This window comes from Schistocerca gregaria, chromosome 10 (genome assembly GCF_023897955.1).
Source record: "Schistocerca gregaria isolate iqSchGreg1 chromosome 10, iqSchGreg1.2, whole genome shotgun sequence".
NCBI classification, from domain to species: Eukaryota; Metazoa; Arthropoda; class Insecta; order Orthoptera; family Acrididae; genus Schistocerca; species Schistocerca gregaria.
This window is the reverse complement of record NC_064929.1, coordinates 81,437,243-81,450,750: the sequence shown is the minus strand read 5'-3', so window position 1 is coordinate 81,450,750 and position 13,508 is coordinate 81,437,243. Positions and strand designations below refer to the sequence as shown.

Here is a 13,508-nt window from a genome sequence, read left to right as displayed (position 1 = left end):
GGCGTTGCCTGGTGAAACGTTGTTGTGATGCCTCGTGTAAGGAGGAGAAATGCGTACCATCACGTTTCTGACTTTGATAAAGGTCAGATTGTAGCCTGTCGCGATTGCGGTTTATTGTAACGCGACATTGCTGCTCGCGTTGGTCGAGATACAATGACTGTTAAAAGATTATGGAATAGGTGGGTTCAGGAGGGTAATACGGAATGCCGTGCTGGATCCCAGCGGCCTCGTATCACTAGCAATCGAGATGACAGGCATCTTATCCGCATGCTGTAACGGATCGTGCAGCCACGTCTCGATCCCTGAGTCAACAGATGGGGACGTTTGCAAGACGACAACCATCTGCACGAACAGTTCGACGACGTTTGCAGCAGCAGGGACTATCAGCTCGGACACCGTGGCTGCGGTTACCCTTGACGCTGCATCAGACAAGCGCGCCTGCGATGGTGTACTCAACGAAGAATCTGGGTGCTAGAATGGCAAAACGCCATTTTTTGGATGAATCCAGGTTCTGTTTACAGCATCAGGACGCTCGCATCCGTGTTTGGCGACATCGCGGTGAACGCACATTCGAAGCGTGAATTCGTCATCGCCGTACTGTTGTATCACCCGGCGTGATGGTATGGGGTGCCATTGGTTACACGTGTCGGTCACCTCTTGTTCGCATTGACGGCACTTTGAACAGTGGACGTTACATTTCAGATGTGTTACGACCCGTGGCTCTACCCTTCATTCGATCCCTGCGAATCCCTACATTTCAGCAGGATAATGCACGACCGCATGTTTCAGGTCCTGTGCGGGCCTTTCTGGATACAGAAAATGTTCGATTGCTGCCCTGACCAGCACATTCTCCAGATCTTTTACCAGCTGAAAACGTCTGGTCAATGATGGCTGAGCAACTGGCTGGTCACAATACGCCAGTCACTACTCTTGATGAACTGTGGTACCGTGTCGAAGCTGCAAGAGTAGCTGTACCTGTACACGCCATCCAAGCTCTGTTTGACTCAATGCCCAGGCGTATCAAGGCCGTTATTACGGCCAGAGGTGGTTGTTTAGGGTACTGATTTCTCAGGATCTATGCACCCAAATTGCATGAGAATGTAATCACATGTCAGTTCTAGTATAATATATTGGTCCAATGAATACCCATTTATCATCTGCATTTCTTCTCGTTGTAGCAGTTTTAATGGCCAGTAGCGTACAATTACGCGTCCTACATGATTACGAGTAATTGTAGAAATGAGCCGTGTAACGTGAAATTCGCTGGGTACCGCCGTCCGCTGGTCTCCCTTTCTTTTCCAAACCTTGGTGCCATTAAGACGCAGGGGCTTCCCTACCTATGCGGTTTCCGGACAGCGACAGCACGGACAGCGCCCGGGGTCCGTTGAGGGACGAAGAGGGGACCTCTGACAGCGCGTTGCCGTCCAGCAGCAGCTCCTGCAACACACGGAAGGCCAACATGTCAGCAAACACACCTCTACTCAGTTCGCCGGGTCATCACGAATCCGTCCAGCAGCAGCTCCTGCAACACACGGAAGGCCAACATGTCAGCAAACACACCTCTACTCAGTTCGCCGGGTCATCACGAATCCGTCCAGCAGCAGCTCCTGCAACACACGGAAGGCCAACATGTCAGCAAACACACCTCTACTCAGTTCGCCGGGTCATCACGAATCCGTCCAGCAGCAGCTCCTGCAACACACGGAAGGCCAACATGTCAGCAAACACACCTCTACTCAGTTCGCCGGGTCATCACGAATCCGTCCAGCAGCAGCTCCTGCAACACACGGAAGGCCAACATGTCAGCAAACACACCTCTACTCAGTTCGCCGGGTCATCACGAATCCGTCCAGCAGCAGCTCCTGCAACACACGGAAGGCCAACATGTCAGCAAACACACCTCTACTCAGTTCGCCGGGTCATCACGAATCCGTCCAGCAGCAGCTCCTGCAACACACGGAAGGCCAACATGTCAGCAAACACACCTCTACTCAGTTCGCCGGGTCATCACGAATCCGTCCAGCAGCAGCTCCTGCAACACACGGAAGGCCAACATGTCAGCAAACACACGTCTACTCAGTTCGCCGGGTCATCACGAATCCGAGGTGGACTGCGACCATCTATTGTTTCAGATGGAAACTCCTTTAGAAACTACATTGCTGAAAAAAAAAAGTTAATACCCTCATGCACTAGGTCACTCTACAGGGTGGTCCATTGATAGCGACCGGGCCAAATATCTCACGAAATAAGCATCAAACGAAAAAACTACAAACAACGAAACTCGTCTAGCTTGAAGGGGGAAGGAGAACAGGCAAAAGTTAGTAGAGGTTCGTGCTGCTGTAAAAAGAGCGATGCGCGAAGTGTACAACTACTAGCACCGTCATACCTTAGAAAAAGATCTTGCTGAAAACCCAAGGAAATTCTAGTCTTACGTAAAATCTGTAAGCGGGTCGAAGGCTTCCATCCAGTCACACTGATCAGTCTGGCCTGGCAGCGGAAGACAGCAAAACGAAAGCTGAAATTTTAAATTTAGCATTTGAGAAATCTTTCACGCAGGAGGATCGTACAAACATACCGCCGTTTGAGTCTCGTTCAGGTTCCCGTATTGGAGGACATAGTGATAGACATCCCTGAGGTTGTGGAGCAGCTGAATGGCTTGAAAATAAATAAATCGCCAGGTCCTGATGGGATTCAAATTCGGCTTTATAGAGAGTACTCTACTGCATTGGCTCCTTACTTAGCTTGCATTTATCGCGAATCTCTTGCTCAACGTAAAGTCCCGAGCGACTGGAAAAAAGCCGGATGTGACGCCTGTATATAAGAAGGGTAGAAGGACGGATCCTCAAAATTACAGACCAATATTATTAACAACGGTTTGTTGCAGGATTCTCTAAAGCATTCTCAGTTCGAATATAATGAATTTCCTTAGGCAGAGAAGTTGTGTCCATGCATCAGCACGGCTGTAGAAAGCATCGCTCCTGCGAAACGCAACTCGCCCTTTTTTCACATGATATCTTAGGAACCATGGATGAAGGGTATCAGACGGATGCCATATTCCTTGACTTCCGGAAAGCGTTTGACTCGGCGCCCCACTGGAGACTCCTAACTGAGGTACGAGCATATGGGATTGGTTCCCAAGTATGTGAGTGGCTCGAAGACTTCTCAAGCAATAGAACCCAGTACGTTGTCCTCGATGGTGAGTGTTCATCGGAGGGGAGGGTATCATCTGGAGTGCCCCAGGGAAGTGTGGTAGATCCGCTGTTGTTTTCTATCTACATAAATGATCTTTTGGATAGGATGGATAGCAATGTGCGGCTGTTTGCTGATTAAGTTGAAGCTGTGATGTACGGGAAGGTGTTGCATTCAGTGACTGTATGAGGACACAAGATGACTTGGACAGGATTTGTGATTGGTGTAAAGAATGGCAGCTAACTCTAAATATAGATAAATGTAAATTAATGCAGATGAATAGGAAAAAGAATCCCGTAATGTTTGAATACTCCATTAGTAGTGTAGAGCTTGACACAGTCACGTCGATAAAATATTTGGGCGTAACATTGCAGAGCGATATGAAGTAGGACAAGCATGTAATGGCAGTTGTGGGGGAGGCGGATAGTCGTCTCCGGTTCATTGGTAGAATTTTGGAAAGATGTGGTTCATCTGTAAAGGAGACCGATTATAAAACATTAATACGGCCTATTCTTGAGTACTGCTCGAGCGTTTGGGATCCCTATCAGGTCGGATTGAGGGAGGACACAGAAGCAATTCAGAGACGGGCTGCTAGATTTGTTACTGGTAGGTTTGATCATCACGCGAGTGTTACGGAAATGCTTCAGGAACTAGAGTGGGAGTCTCTAGAGAAAAGGAGGCGTTCTTTTCGTGAATCGCTACTGAGGAAATTTAGAGAACCAGCATTTGAGGCTGACTACAGTACAATTTTACTGGCGCCAACTTACATTTCACGGAAAGACGACAAAGATAAGATAAGAGAGATTAGGGCTCGTACAGAGGTATATAGGCAATCATTTTTCCCTCGTTCTGTTTGGGAGTGGAACAGGGAGAGAAGATGCTAGTTGTGGTACGAGGTACCCTCCGCCACGCACCGTATGGTGGATTGCGGAGTATGTGAGTATGTACGTATACGTAGATATTTCTTCTCTCTAAACCGCGATTCTCTTTCCAAAATTGTACTTTGTTTGCTCTGCTCTTTGCTCACTATATAAACTGAATAACATCCGAAGCAAGCTACATTCACAGCACGTTTTGTCTCACCGCTCGTGTGATAATTGCCTCCGGCAAACAAGTTCGCACAGTGTCGACCCGTTGCTCCTGACGTGGAATGAGATCGCCTCGAGCTTTCCGCGGCTGAGAACTTCGCGGGAATAAGTAAGGATGCTGCCACTTTCCTTCCTTGCTCCTGAGGCTCCCACGCGCTGGAGCGCGTATGCAAACCGGAACCGGAAAGCGTTATTCAGATGGGCGCCTCCAGAAAGTAGTCCAGGGCTGTTTGCTGCTGGAGGATGTTCTCCGGCTCCCGTGACAACGGCTCCGAAACACGAAAGGGACGGGCCTGTATTTCGGGACCATAGAGTTAGTAAATAAAAACTAGACCACGCATTGGCGCTAGTGTCGCGTCCCCACATTGAACGCGATAGAAGCCGCCATTTGCGGGGAAACAGTGCGTAAACAGGGTTCGTTCGGGTGCTGCTTTTAATTGTAACAGTAAGAATGGAAGCAAAGACGAAGGCGGAAACAATGTTACATTTCACAGGTCAGTCATTTCTGGTTGTTTGTTACTTTCTATTACTTGTATATAGTTTTTTCATGGAGAAATAATACCTCTTGAGCGTTTGATTTTGTTTAGGTTTCCCCTTACAAATGATTTTATAAATCGGAAATGGATAACTGCTAATCGGAGAGAGAACTTACAACCGACAGCAAATCGTTTGCTGTGCTCTCTTCATTCTGAAGACAATTGTTACATGGAAAATTATGTAAATAGACGTCAACTGAAGGACGATGCTATACCGACAGTATTTGGATTTGCAACTTATTTGAAAAAGGTATAGTGTCCTGGAAATCGTGCAATATGGGCCTCGGTGAAATAGTGTTGAAATACTGTCAGTCTGTATAATTTTGAACGTCCCTTTTTCAGGTTACCAAGGCAAGGAAACCGCCAAAGCCAAGAAATGTTGAGACAGCAGAAAACGTGTGTGGGGATGTGCACCTTTCTGGTTACACTGGAGACCACAATTATTCATTTCGATCAAGTCCAAGTAAGCTGAAGGAAAACTCCGAAAAAATTGAAGAAAGGAAAAATTACTAAGTTAAATACAGCGAACAAAAAGTGCAAAAGACAGACGCAGAAGGTTTTCAAATTAGCAAATATTTTAGAAGAAATAAAAGCTAAAAACTTAGTAAACGATAAAGTAATCTCGCTTATTAACGCTACTCACAGCGACATGTTACTGGAGATGGCCATTACAATGTTGTATGATGTGAATGTCAGAGTATTACCTGTTACTTGTGATGGACTTTACACTAATATTGCAATGGCAAAGGAGTTAGGGGAGAAATTTAATCGTACTGTCTGCTACTTTAAAGGTTTCATGTAATTATCCAATGCAAATAACTCGATGTAAACTCGCTCCACCTTGTCTGGAAAGAGCCTTACATTCTCAAATTTCGCGTCTCTGTGCAGACATATTTCGAAAATTAGGAAATCTGATTCATTTAAGTAGCTATACTTTTAAAATAGACTCATATACTCAGTATTTTTATAAACGAACATGTGTTTAATTTGAGCTTCAATTTGCTCCTGTTGCGTCTCATATACTTCAAATCACACCCCCAGTACTAGGATTCACCCCTGCAAATGGCGGCGATCAGATGCTTCAATTGGTGGACAGTTGCCTCGCTTCTCCGCTACGGCTCGGTATACGGTTTGTTTATTGGCTGGCGTTCAGGACTTCGCTAGGAATACAGGCTGGTCGTTAAGCACGAACTGTCAGATGTCGACGGCCAGGGCATCGCGTTCTTACAAGGAGGGAGCGGCAGTTCACTACAGCTTTCGTAGCTAGCACTGCCTTTTCTTACCGCCTAACTGGGAACGTGCAAACTTCATTCTTGCAATGTTCATTTTGAAAATAAAAACCACCGTCTCTCGCTGCAATTTATTCAATTTCTCTCAGACATGTTTCGCCTTTTATTTATCTTTTATGAACTTTTTTCTTATTTAAGAGGGTGAGTCTAATGAAAACCTTAAACTTGTAATAACAAATCGAAATTTCGCGCCGTTATCCTGTAAGAGGCAGAAAAAGACTTGGAAGAGCAGTTGAATGGAATGGACAGTGTCTTGAAAGGAGGGTGTAAGATGAACATCAACAAAAGCAAAACGAGGATAATGGAATGTAGTCGAATTAAATCGGGTGGTGCTACGGGAATTAGATTAGGAAATGAGACACTTAAATTAGTGAACTAGTTTTGCTATTTGGGGAGCAAAATAACTGATGGTCGAAGTAGAGAGGATATAAAATGTAGGCTGGCAATGGCAAGGAAAGCGTTTCTGAAGAAGGGAAATTTGTTAACATCCAGTATTGATTTAAGTGTAAGGAAGTCGTTTCTGAAAGTATTTGTAGGGAGTGTAGCCATGTGTTGAAGAGAAACATGGACGATAAATACTTTGGACAAGAAGATAATAGAAGAAACATTACGAAATGTGGTGCTACAGAAGAATGCTGAAGATTAGATGGGTAGATCACATAACTAATGAGGAGGTATTGAATAGAATTGGGGAGAAGAGGAGTTTGTGGCACAACTCGACTAGAAGAAGGGATCGGTTGGTAGGACATGTTTTGAGGCATCAAGGGATCACCAATTTAGTACTGGAGGGCAGCGTGGAGGGTAAAAATCGTAGAGGGAGACCAAGAGATGAATATACGAAGCAGATTCATAAGGATACAGGTTGCAGTGGGTACTGGAAGATGAAGAAGCTTGCACAGGATAGAGTAGCATGGAGAGCTGCATCAAACCAGTCTCAGGACTGAAGACCACAACAACAACAACATGTATATATGCCGTTTCTGAGATCCAGCAAATTGAGAATCACTGTACAACCCGTTATTCGTTCCAATAAAATAATGAGAAACATCACATTTGTGGCAAAAGAGTTATTGTAACTTGCGTATTATGAGAGTAAGCTGTTTGAAGGCAGCAACACACTGAAAACCTACCCAAAACGCATCGTTCTTGGTACAATTTGTTACAGTTGAATTTCAATTAGTAACATAATTATCTACGATTAATGTTTTTAGAAACATATGACTGACCTCCAATTATTTTATGGTAACTGCTGCTGAAAACCTTAATCGTAGATATGTTATTAACTGAAATTTAATTATAGGAAGTTGTACGAAGAACAATGCGTTTTGGGTGGATCTTCAGTGCGTCGCTGCCTTCAAATAGCCTACTCTCATAATACGCAAGTTACAATAATTCTTTTGCCACGATGATGTTTGTCATTATTTTACTGGAACGAATCACACAGTTAACAACGGGTTGTACAGTGATTCTCAATTTGCTGGTGCTCAGAAACGGCATATATACATGTTGTTGTTGTTGTGGTCTTCAGTCCTGAGACTGGTTTGATGCATCTCTCCATGCTACTCTGTCCTGTGCAAGCCTCTTCATCTCCCAGTACCTACTGCAACCTACATCCTTCTGAATCTGCTTAGTGTATAAATCTCTCGGTCTCCCTCTACGATTTTTACCCTCCACGCTGCCCTCCAATGCTAAATTTGTGATCCCTTGATGCCTCAGGACATGTCCTACCAACCGATCCCTTCTTCTGGTCAAGTTGTGCCACAAACTTCTCTTCTCCGCAATCCTATTCAATACCTCCTCATTAGTTGTGATCTACCCATCTAACCTTCAGCATTCTTCTCTAGCACCACATATCGAAAGTTTGTATTCCTTCTTGTCCAAACTATTTATTGTCCATGTTTCACTTCCATACATGGCTACCCTCCATACAAATACTTTCAGAAATGACTTCCTGACATTTAAATCTATACTCGATGTTAACAAATTTCTCCTCTTCAGAAACGCTTTCCTTGCCATTGCCAGTCTACATTTCATATCTTCTCTACTTCGACCGTCATCAGTTATTTTGCTCCCCAAATAACAAAACTCCTTTACTACTTTAAGTGTCTCATTTCCAAATCTAATTCCCTCAGCATCACGCGACTTAATTCGACTACATTCCATTATCTTCGTTTTGCTTTTGTTGATGTTTATGTTATACCCTCCTTTCAAGACACTGTCCATATATACATATAGGCTTGAAATGAATGCCAATATGGCGCCTCACAACTCTGTACTGAAGGGAGACGGCGTGCGTGTGATGTAGGTGGCGTTGTGCCATCTCATTGGTCAAGGCTCAGACGCACGCTCAGAATATCTGACATGCCAGATATTTCTCTGCACGTTGGGAAAGACTGCCGAGCGTGCTGTTCCACACTATGACATCAGAAACTCGGCACGCTCAACGCTCAACGTTCGGATGCTCGGTCCATGTGCCGACGGCTTTAGACCGCACGGCCAACCGGGCGGGCTATCTTTCCCCTAGTGACATATGCTTCTAAATCCTTATATTTGTCCTCCAGCTATTCTTGCTTAGCCATTTTGCACTTCGTGTCAGTCTCGTTTTTAACCCTAGTGGCACTCTGTATATCAGAAGAAGACGCCGCGACAGACAGTGAGTTGTGACGGGCAGCGTCAGACCTGTGTCCAGTTCGGCCACGAGGCCTTTCCCGAACAACAGCCGGAGCCGTATATCCCACGCACGCGATGTGGGCCACGCAGCGGCCTGGAATGCGAGCGCGCGTCATTAACAGCTGCCTGCCGCCCAAACTACCTGCTGCTCGCTCCCTCCCTCCCACCCTCCCGCGGCCATCAGCAGACCCGACCGCTCCGCTGACGTCGACACGGTTTCTCCGCTGGACCGTCTGCGCCATCAGCTCCCCCTAGACTGTCAATAATATTCCACAATAGTTCATACTGTGCAGTACTGTTGGGCGTCTATACGAGAGGTGGACCCAGAAAAATAAAATAAAATAAAAAATAATTAAAAATATAGGGAAATTTGTCATAACGTGTTTATTCCTTAATATTTCCATCCAGATTTTGATCACCTTCTCCACTGGCCAAAACGCACTTCTCCAAACGGTCCTTCCTCTGTTCAGGGTTTTATATATACACTACTGGCCATTAAAATTGCTAAATGTCTTTTTCCAAAGCTGTTTCACAGAGGAAGACTGCACTGTAGTTCCTTCTCTACATTGTCGAACAGATGACAAAATGGTACATACCGAAATAGACGACAGAGCGATAGAGAAAAAATTAAATCGCTCAAAAGAGGAAAGGCCGCTGGACCTGATGGGATACCAGTTCGATTTTACACAGAGTACGAGAAGGAACTTGCCCCCTTTCTTGCAGCGGTGTACCGTAGGTCTCTATAAGAGCGCAGCGTTCCAAAGGATTGGAAAAAGGCACAGGTCATCCCCGTTTTCAAGAAGGGACGTCGAACAGATGTGCAGAACTATAGACCTATATCTCTGGCGTCGATCAGTTGTAGAATTTTGGAACACGTATTATGTTAGAGTATAATGACTTTTCTGGAGACTAGAAATCTACTCTGTAGGAATCAGCATGGGTTTCGTAAAAGACGATCGTGTGAAACCCAGCTCGCGCTATTCGTCCACGAGGCTCAGACGGCCAGACACGGGTTTCCAGCTAAATGCCGTGTTTCTTGACTTCCGCAAGGCTTTCGATACAGTTCCCCACAGTCGTTTAATGAACAAAGTAAGAGGATATGGATTATCGGACCAATTGTGTGATTGGATTGAAGAGTTCCTAGATAACAGAACGCTGCATGTCATTCTCAATGGAAACAAGTCTTCCAAAGTAAGAGTGATTTCAGGTGTGCCGCAGGGGAGTGTCGTAGGACCGTTGTTATTCACAATATACATAAATGACCTTGTCGATGATATCGGAACTTCACTGAGGCGTTTTACAGATGATGCTGTGGTATATCGAGAGGTTGTAACAATGGAAAATTGTACTGAAATGCAGGAGGATCTGAAGCGAATTGACGCGTGGTGCAGGGAATGGCGGTTGAATCTCAATGTAGACAAGTGATACATAGAAAGAAAGATCCCTTATCATTTAGCTACAATATAGCAGGTTAGCAACTGGAAGCAGTTATTTCCATAAATTATCTGGGAGTACGCATTAGGAGAGATTTAAAATGGAATGATCGTCGGTAAAGCAGATGCCAGACTGACATTCATTGGAAGAATCCTAAGGAAATGCAATCCGACAACAAAGGGAGTAGGTTACAGTACGCTTGTTCGCCCACTGCTTGAATACTGCTCAGCAGTGTGGGATCCGCACCAGATAGGGTTGATAGAAGAGATAGAGAAGGTCCAACGGAGAGCAGCGCGCTTCCTTACAGGATCATTTAGTAATCGTTGCGGAGATGATAGATATACTCCAGTGGAAGACTGCAGGAGACGCTCAGTAGCTAGGTACAGGCTTTTGTTGAAGTTTCGAGAACATACCTTCACCGAGGAGTCAAGCAGTATATTGCTCCCTCCTACGTATATCTCGCGAAGAGACCATGAGGATAAAATCAGAGAGATTAGAGAGCCCACACAGTCGCATTCGTGTTTGGCGACATCGCGGTGAACGCAAATTGGAAGCGTCTATTCGTCACCCCTATACTGGCGTATCACCCGGCGTGATTGTATGGGGTGCCATTAGTTACACGTCTCGGTCACCTCTTGTTCGCATTGACGGCACTTTGTACAGTGGACGTTACATTTCCGATGTGTTACGACCCGTGGCTCTACCCTTCATTCGATCCCTGCGAAACCCTACATTTCAGCAGGATAATGCACGACCGCATGTTGCACGGGCCTTTCTGGATACAGAAAATGTTCGACTGCTGCCCTGTCCAGCATCTTCTCCAGATCTCTCATCAATTGAAAACGTCTGGTCAATGGTGGCCGAGCAACTGGCTCGTCACAATACGCCAGACACTACTCGTGTTGGAGCTGGATGGGCAGCTGTACCTGTACACGCCATTCAAGCTCTGTTTGACTCAATGCCCAGGTGTATTAAGGCCGCTATTACGGCCAGAAGTCATTGTTCTAGGTACTGATTTCTTAGGATCTATGCACCAAAATTGCGTGAAAATGTAATCACACGTCAGTTCTAGTATAATATATTTGTTCAATGAATGCTCGTTTATCATTTGCATTTCTTCTTGGTGCAGCAATTGTAATGGCCGGTAATGTATGAAGATGGTATCTATTTTTCCTACATGTCCGAGAGAACAGATACCATCGGTGACCGTGTAGCTCGTTAGAATGAATTTGCAATTAAATTAATACAATGAAATGAATACCCTTAGTTGGATACAGGCGTTGATATACGTCAATGGGGACAGTTTAAAATGTGTGCCACGACTGGGACACGAACCCAGGACCTCCTGCTTACATGGCAGACGCGCCATTTATCTGAGCCACCGAGGACACAGAGGATAGTGCGACTGCAGGGGCTTACCTGTGGTACGCCTCCCATGTGAATCACATTTCCAACTTAATGTCCACACACTACATTCCTAGTTCCCCTGCCCATTACACAGATTACTCGCGCGGCAGACAATCTTACCGAGTCCCGTAAGAGTTCGGGAAATACGTGTGGATCCACACAGAAGAAGGACGTCAATGGCGGCTAGTCTTAAGTATATGAAGATGGTATGTTTTCTATGAAGATACCATGTTCATATAGTTAAGGCTCACCTGCATCTTGATCATCTTCTGTGAGGATGCGCACACATTGCCTGAACTCTTACGGGACTCGGTAAGATTGTCTGCCGCGAGTAATCTGTGTAATGGGCAGGGGAACTAGGAATGTAGTGTGTGGACATTAAGTTGGAAATGTGATTCACATGGGAGGCGTACCACAGGTAAGCCCCTGCAGTCGCACTATCCTCTGTGTCCTCGGTGGCTCAGATAAATGGCGCGTGTGCCATGTAAGCAGGAGGGCCCAGGTTCGTTTCCCAGTCGGAGCACACATTTTAAACTGTCCCCGTTGATGTATATCAACGCATGTCGGCAGTGTAGGGTCTCGATTTAGTATCATTTCATTCTACAGCGCTTCATGGCCACCGATGGTGTCTGTTCTTTCGGACATGTCCGAAAGAACATATACCATTTCATATCATCTACACAGAACTCGGAGAAATCGTAATTTAACGGTGGTATGGTGCTCAGGGGCACACATGGTCCACCAGTGAAATGTATTTTTAATGCATGACAAATTGAATTTACCGAAAACTGACATACAAAAAAATCATTCGTACCGGAAAGGCACAGTGTAGTCCTGTCCCTAAATATGAGTTAGCATATATACCAGGTGATGAAAAAGTCAGTATAAATTTGAAAACTGAATAAATCACGGAATAATATAGGTAGAGAGGTACAAATTGACACACATGCTTGGAATGACATGGAGTTTTATTAGAACAAAAAAATAAATAAATAAAAAAAATACAAAAGTTCAAAAAATGTCCGACAGATGACGCTTCATCTGGTCAGAATAGCAATAATTAGCATAACAAAGTAAGACAAGGCAAAGATGATGTTCTTTACAGAAAATGCTCAATATGTCCACCATAATTCCTCAACAATAGCTGTAGTCGAGGAATAACGTTGTAAACAGCACTGTAAAGCATGTCCGGAGTTATGATGATGCATTTACGTCGGATGTTGTTTTCCAGCATCCCTAGAGATGTCGGTCGATCACGATACATTTGCGACTTCAGGTAACCCCAAATCCAATAATCGCGCGGACTGAGGTCTGGGGACCTGGGAGGCCAAGCGTGACGAAAGCAGCGGCTGAGCACACGACCATCACCAAACGACGCGCGCAAGAGTTCCTCCACGCGCCATCTGTCGGACATTTTGTGAACTTTTGTATTTTTTTGGTTCTAATAAAACACCATGTAATTCCAAGCATGTGTGTCAATTTTTACCTCGCCATCTACATTATTCCGTGGTTTATTAAGTTTTCAAATTTATACTGACTTTTTGATCACCCTGTACTTGACATTGTCTGTTACTTGATACTTGCGACTGATCAGTGTAATATTTACGGTGATACGTCGCAGAAGTTGGAGAAATAGCAATTTAACGTTGGTATGTGAGGAGGGGTACTTATTGTGAATTCGACTCCGATTTTATAGGGTGACAAATCGCATTTTCAAGTAGCAGCTACCGAAAAGTAGCACTCACAGAAATCACTGATACTGGAAAGTCACAATTTAGCCCCATCCATAAATACCAGTAAACAGATATAGTTAGCAGAGCCTGTTAGTTGCTACTTGCGACTAATCACAGTGTAACGCCTACGCAGAAGTTGGAGACAATTGCAATTTAACGTTG

At 44.9% G+C, this 13,508-nt stretch overlaps 1 protein-coding gene across 1 annotated transcript in view; it reads right to left on the bottom strand.

Moving 5' to 3' along the window:
- LOC126293300 (chondroadherin-like protein) overlaps window positions 1-13,508 on the bottom strand; it is a 329,161-nt gene that overhangs the window by 131,408 nt on the left and 184,245 nt on the right. The window contains exon 4 of the mRNA XM_049986431.1: window positions 1,338-1,437. Coding sequence (XP_049842388.1) covers window positions 1,338-1,437 — 100 coding nt within the window. The remainder of the gene's footprint in view (window positions 1-1,337; window positions 1,438-13,508) is intronic.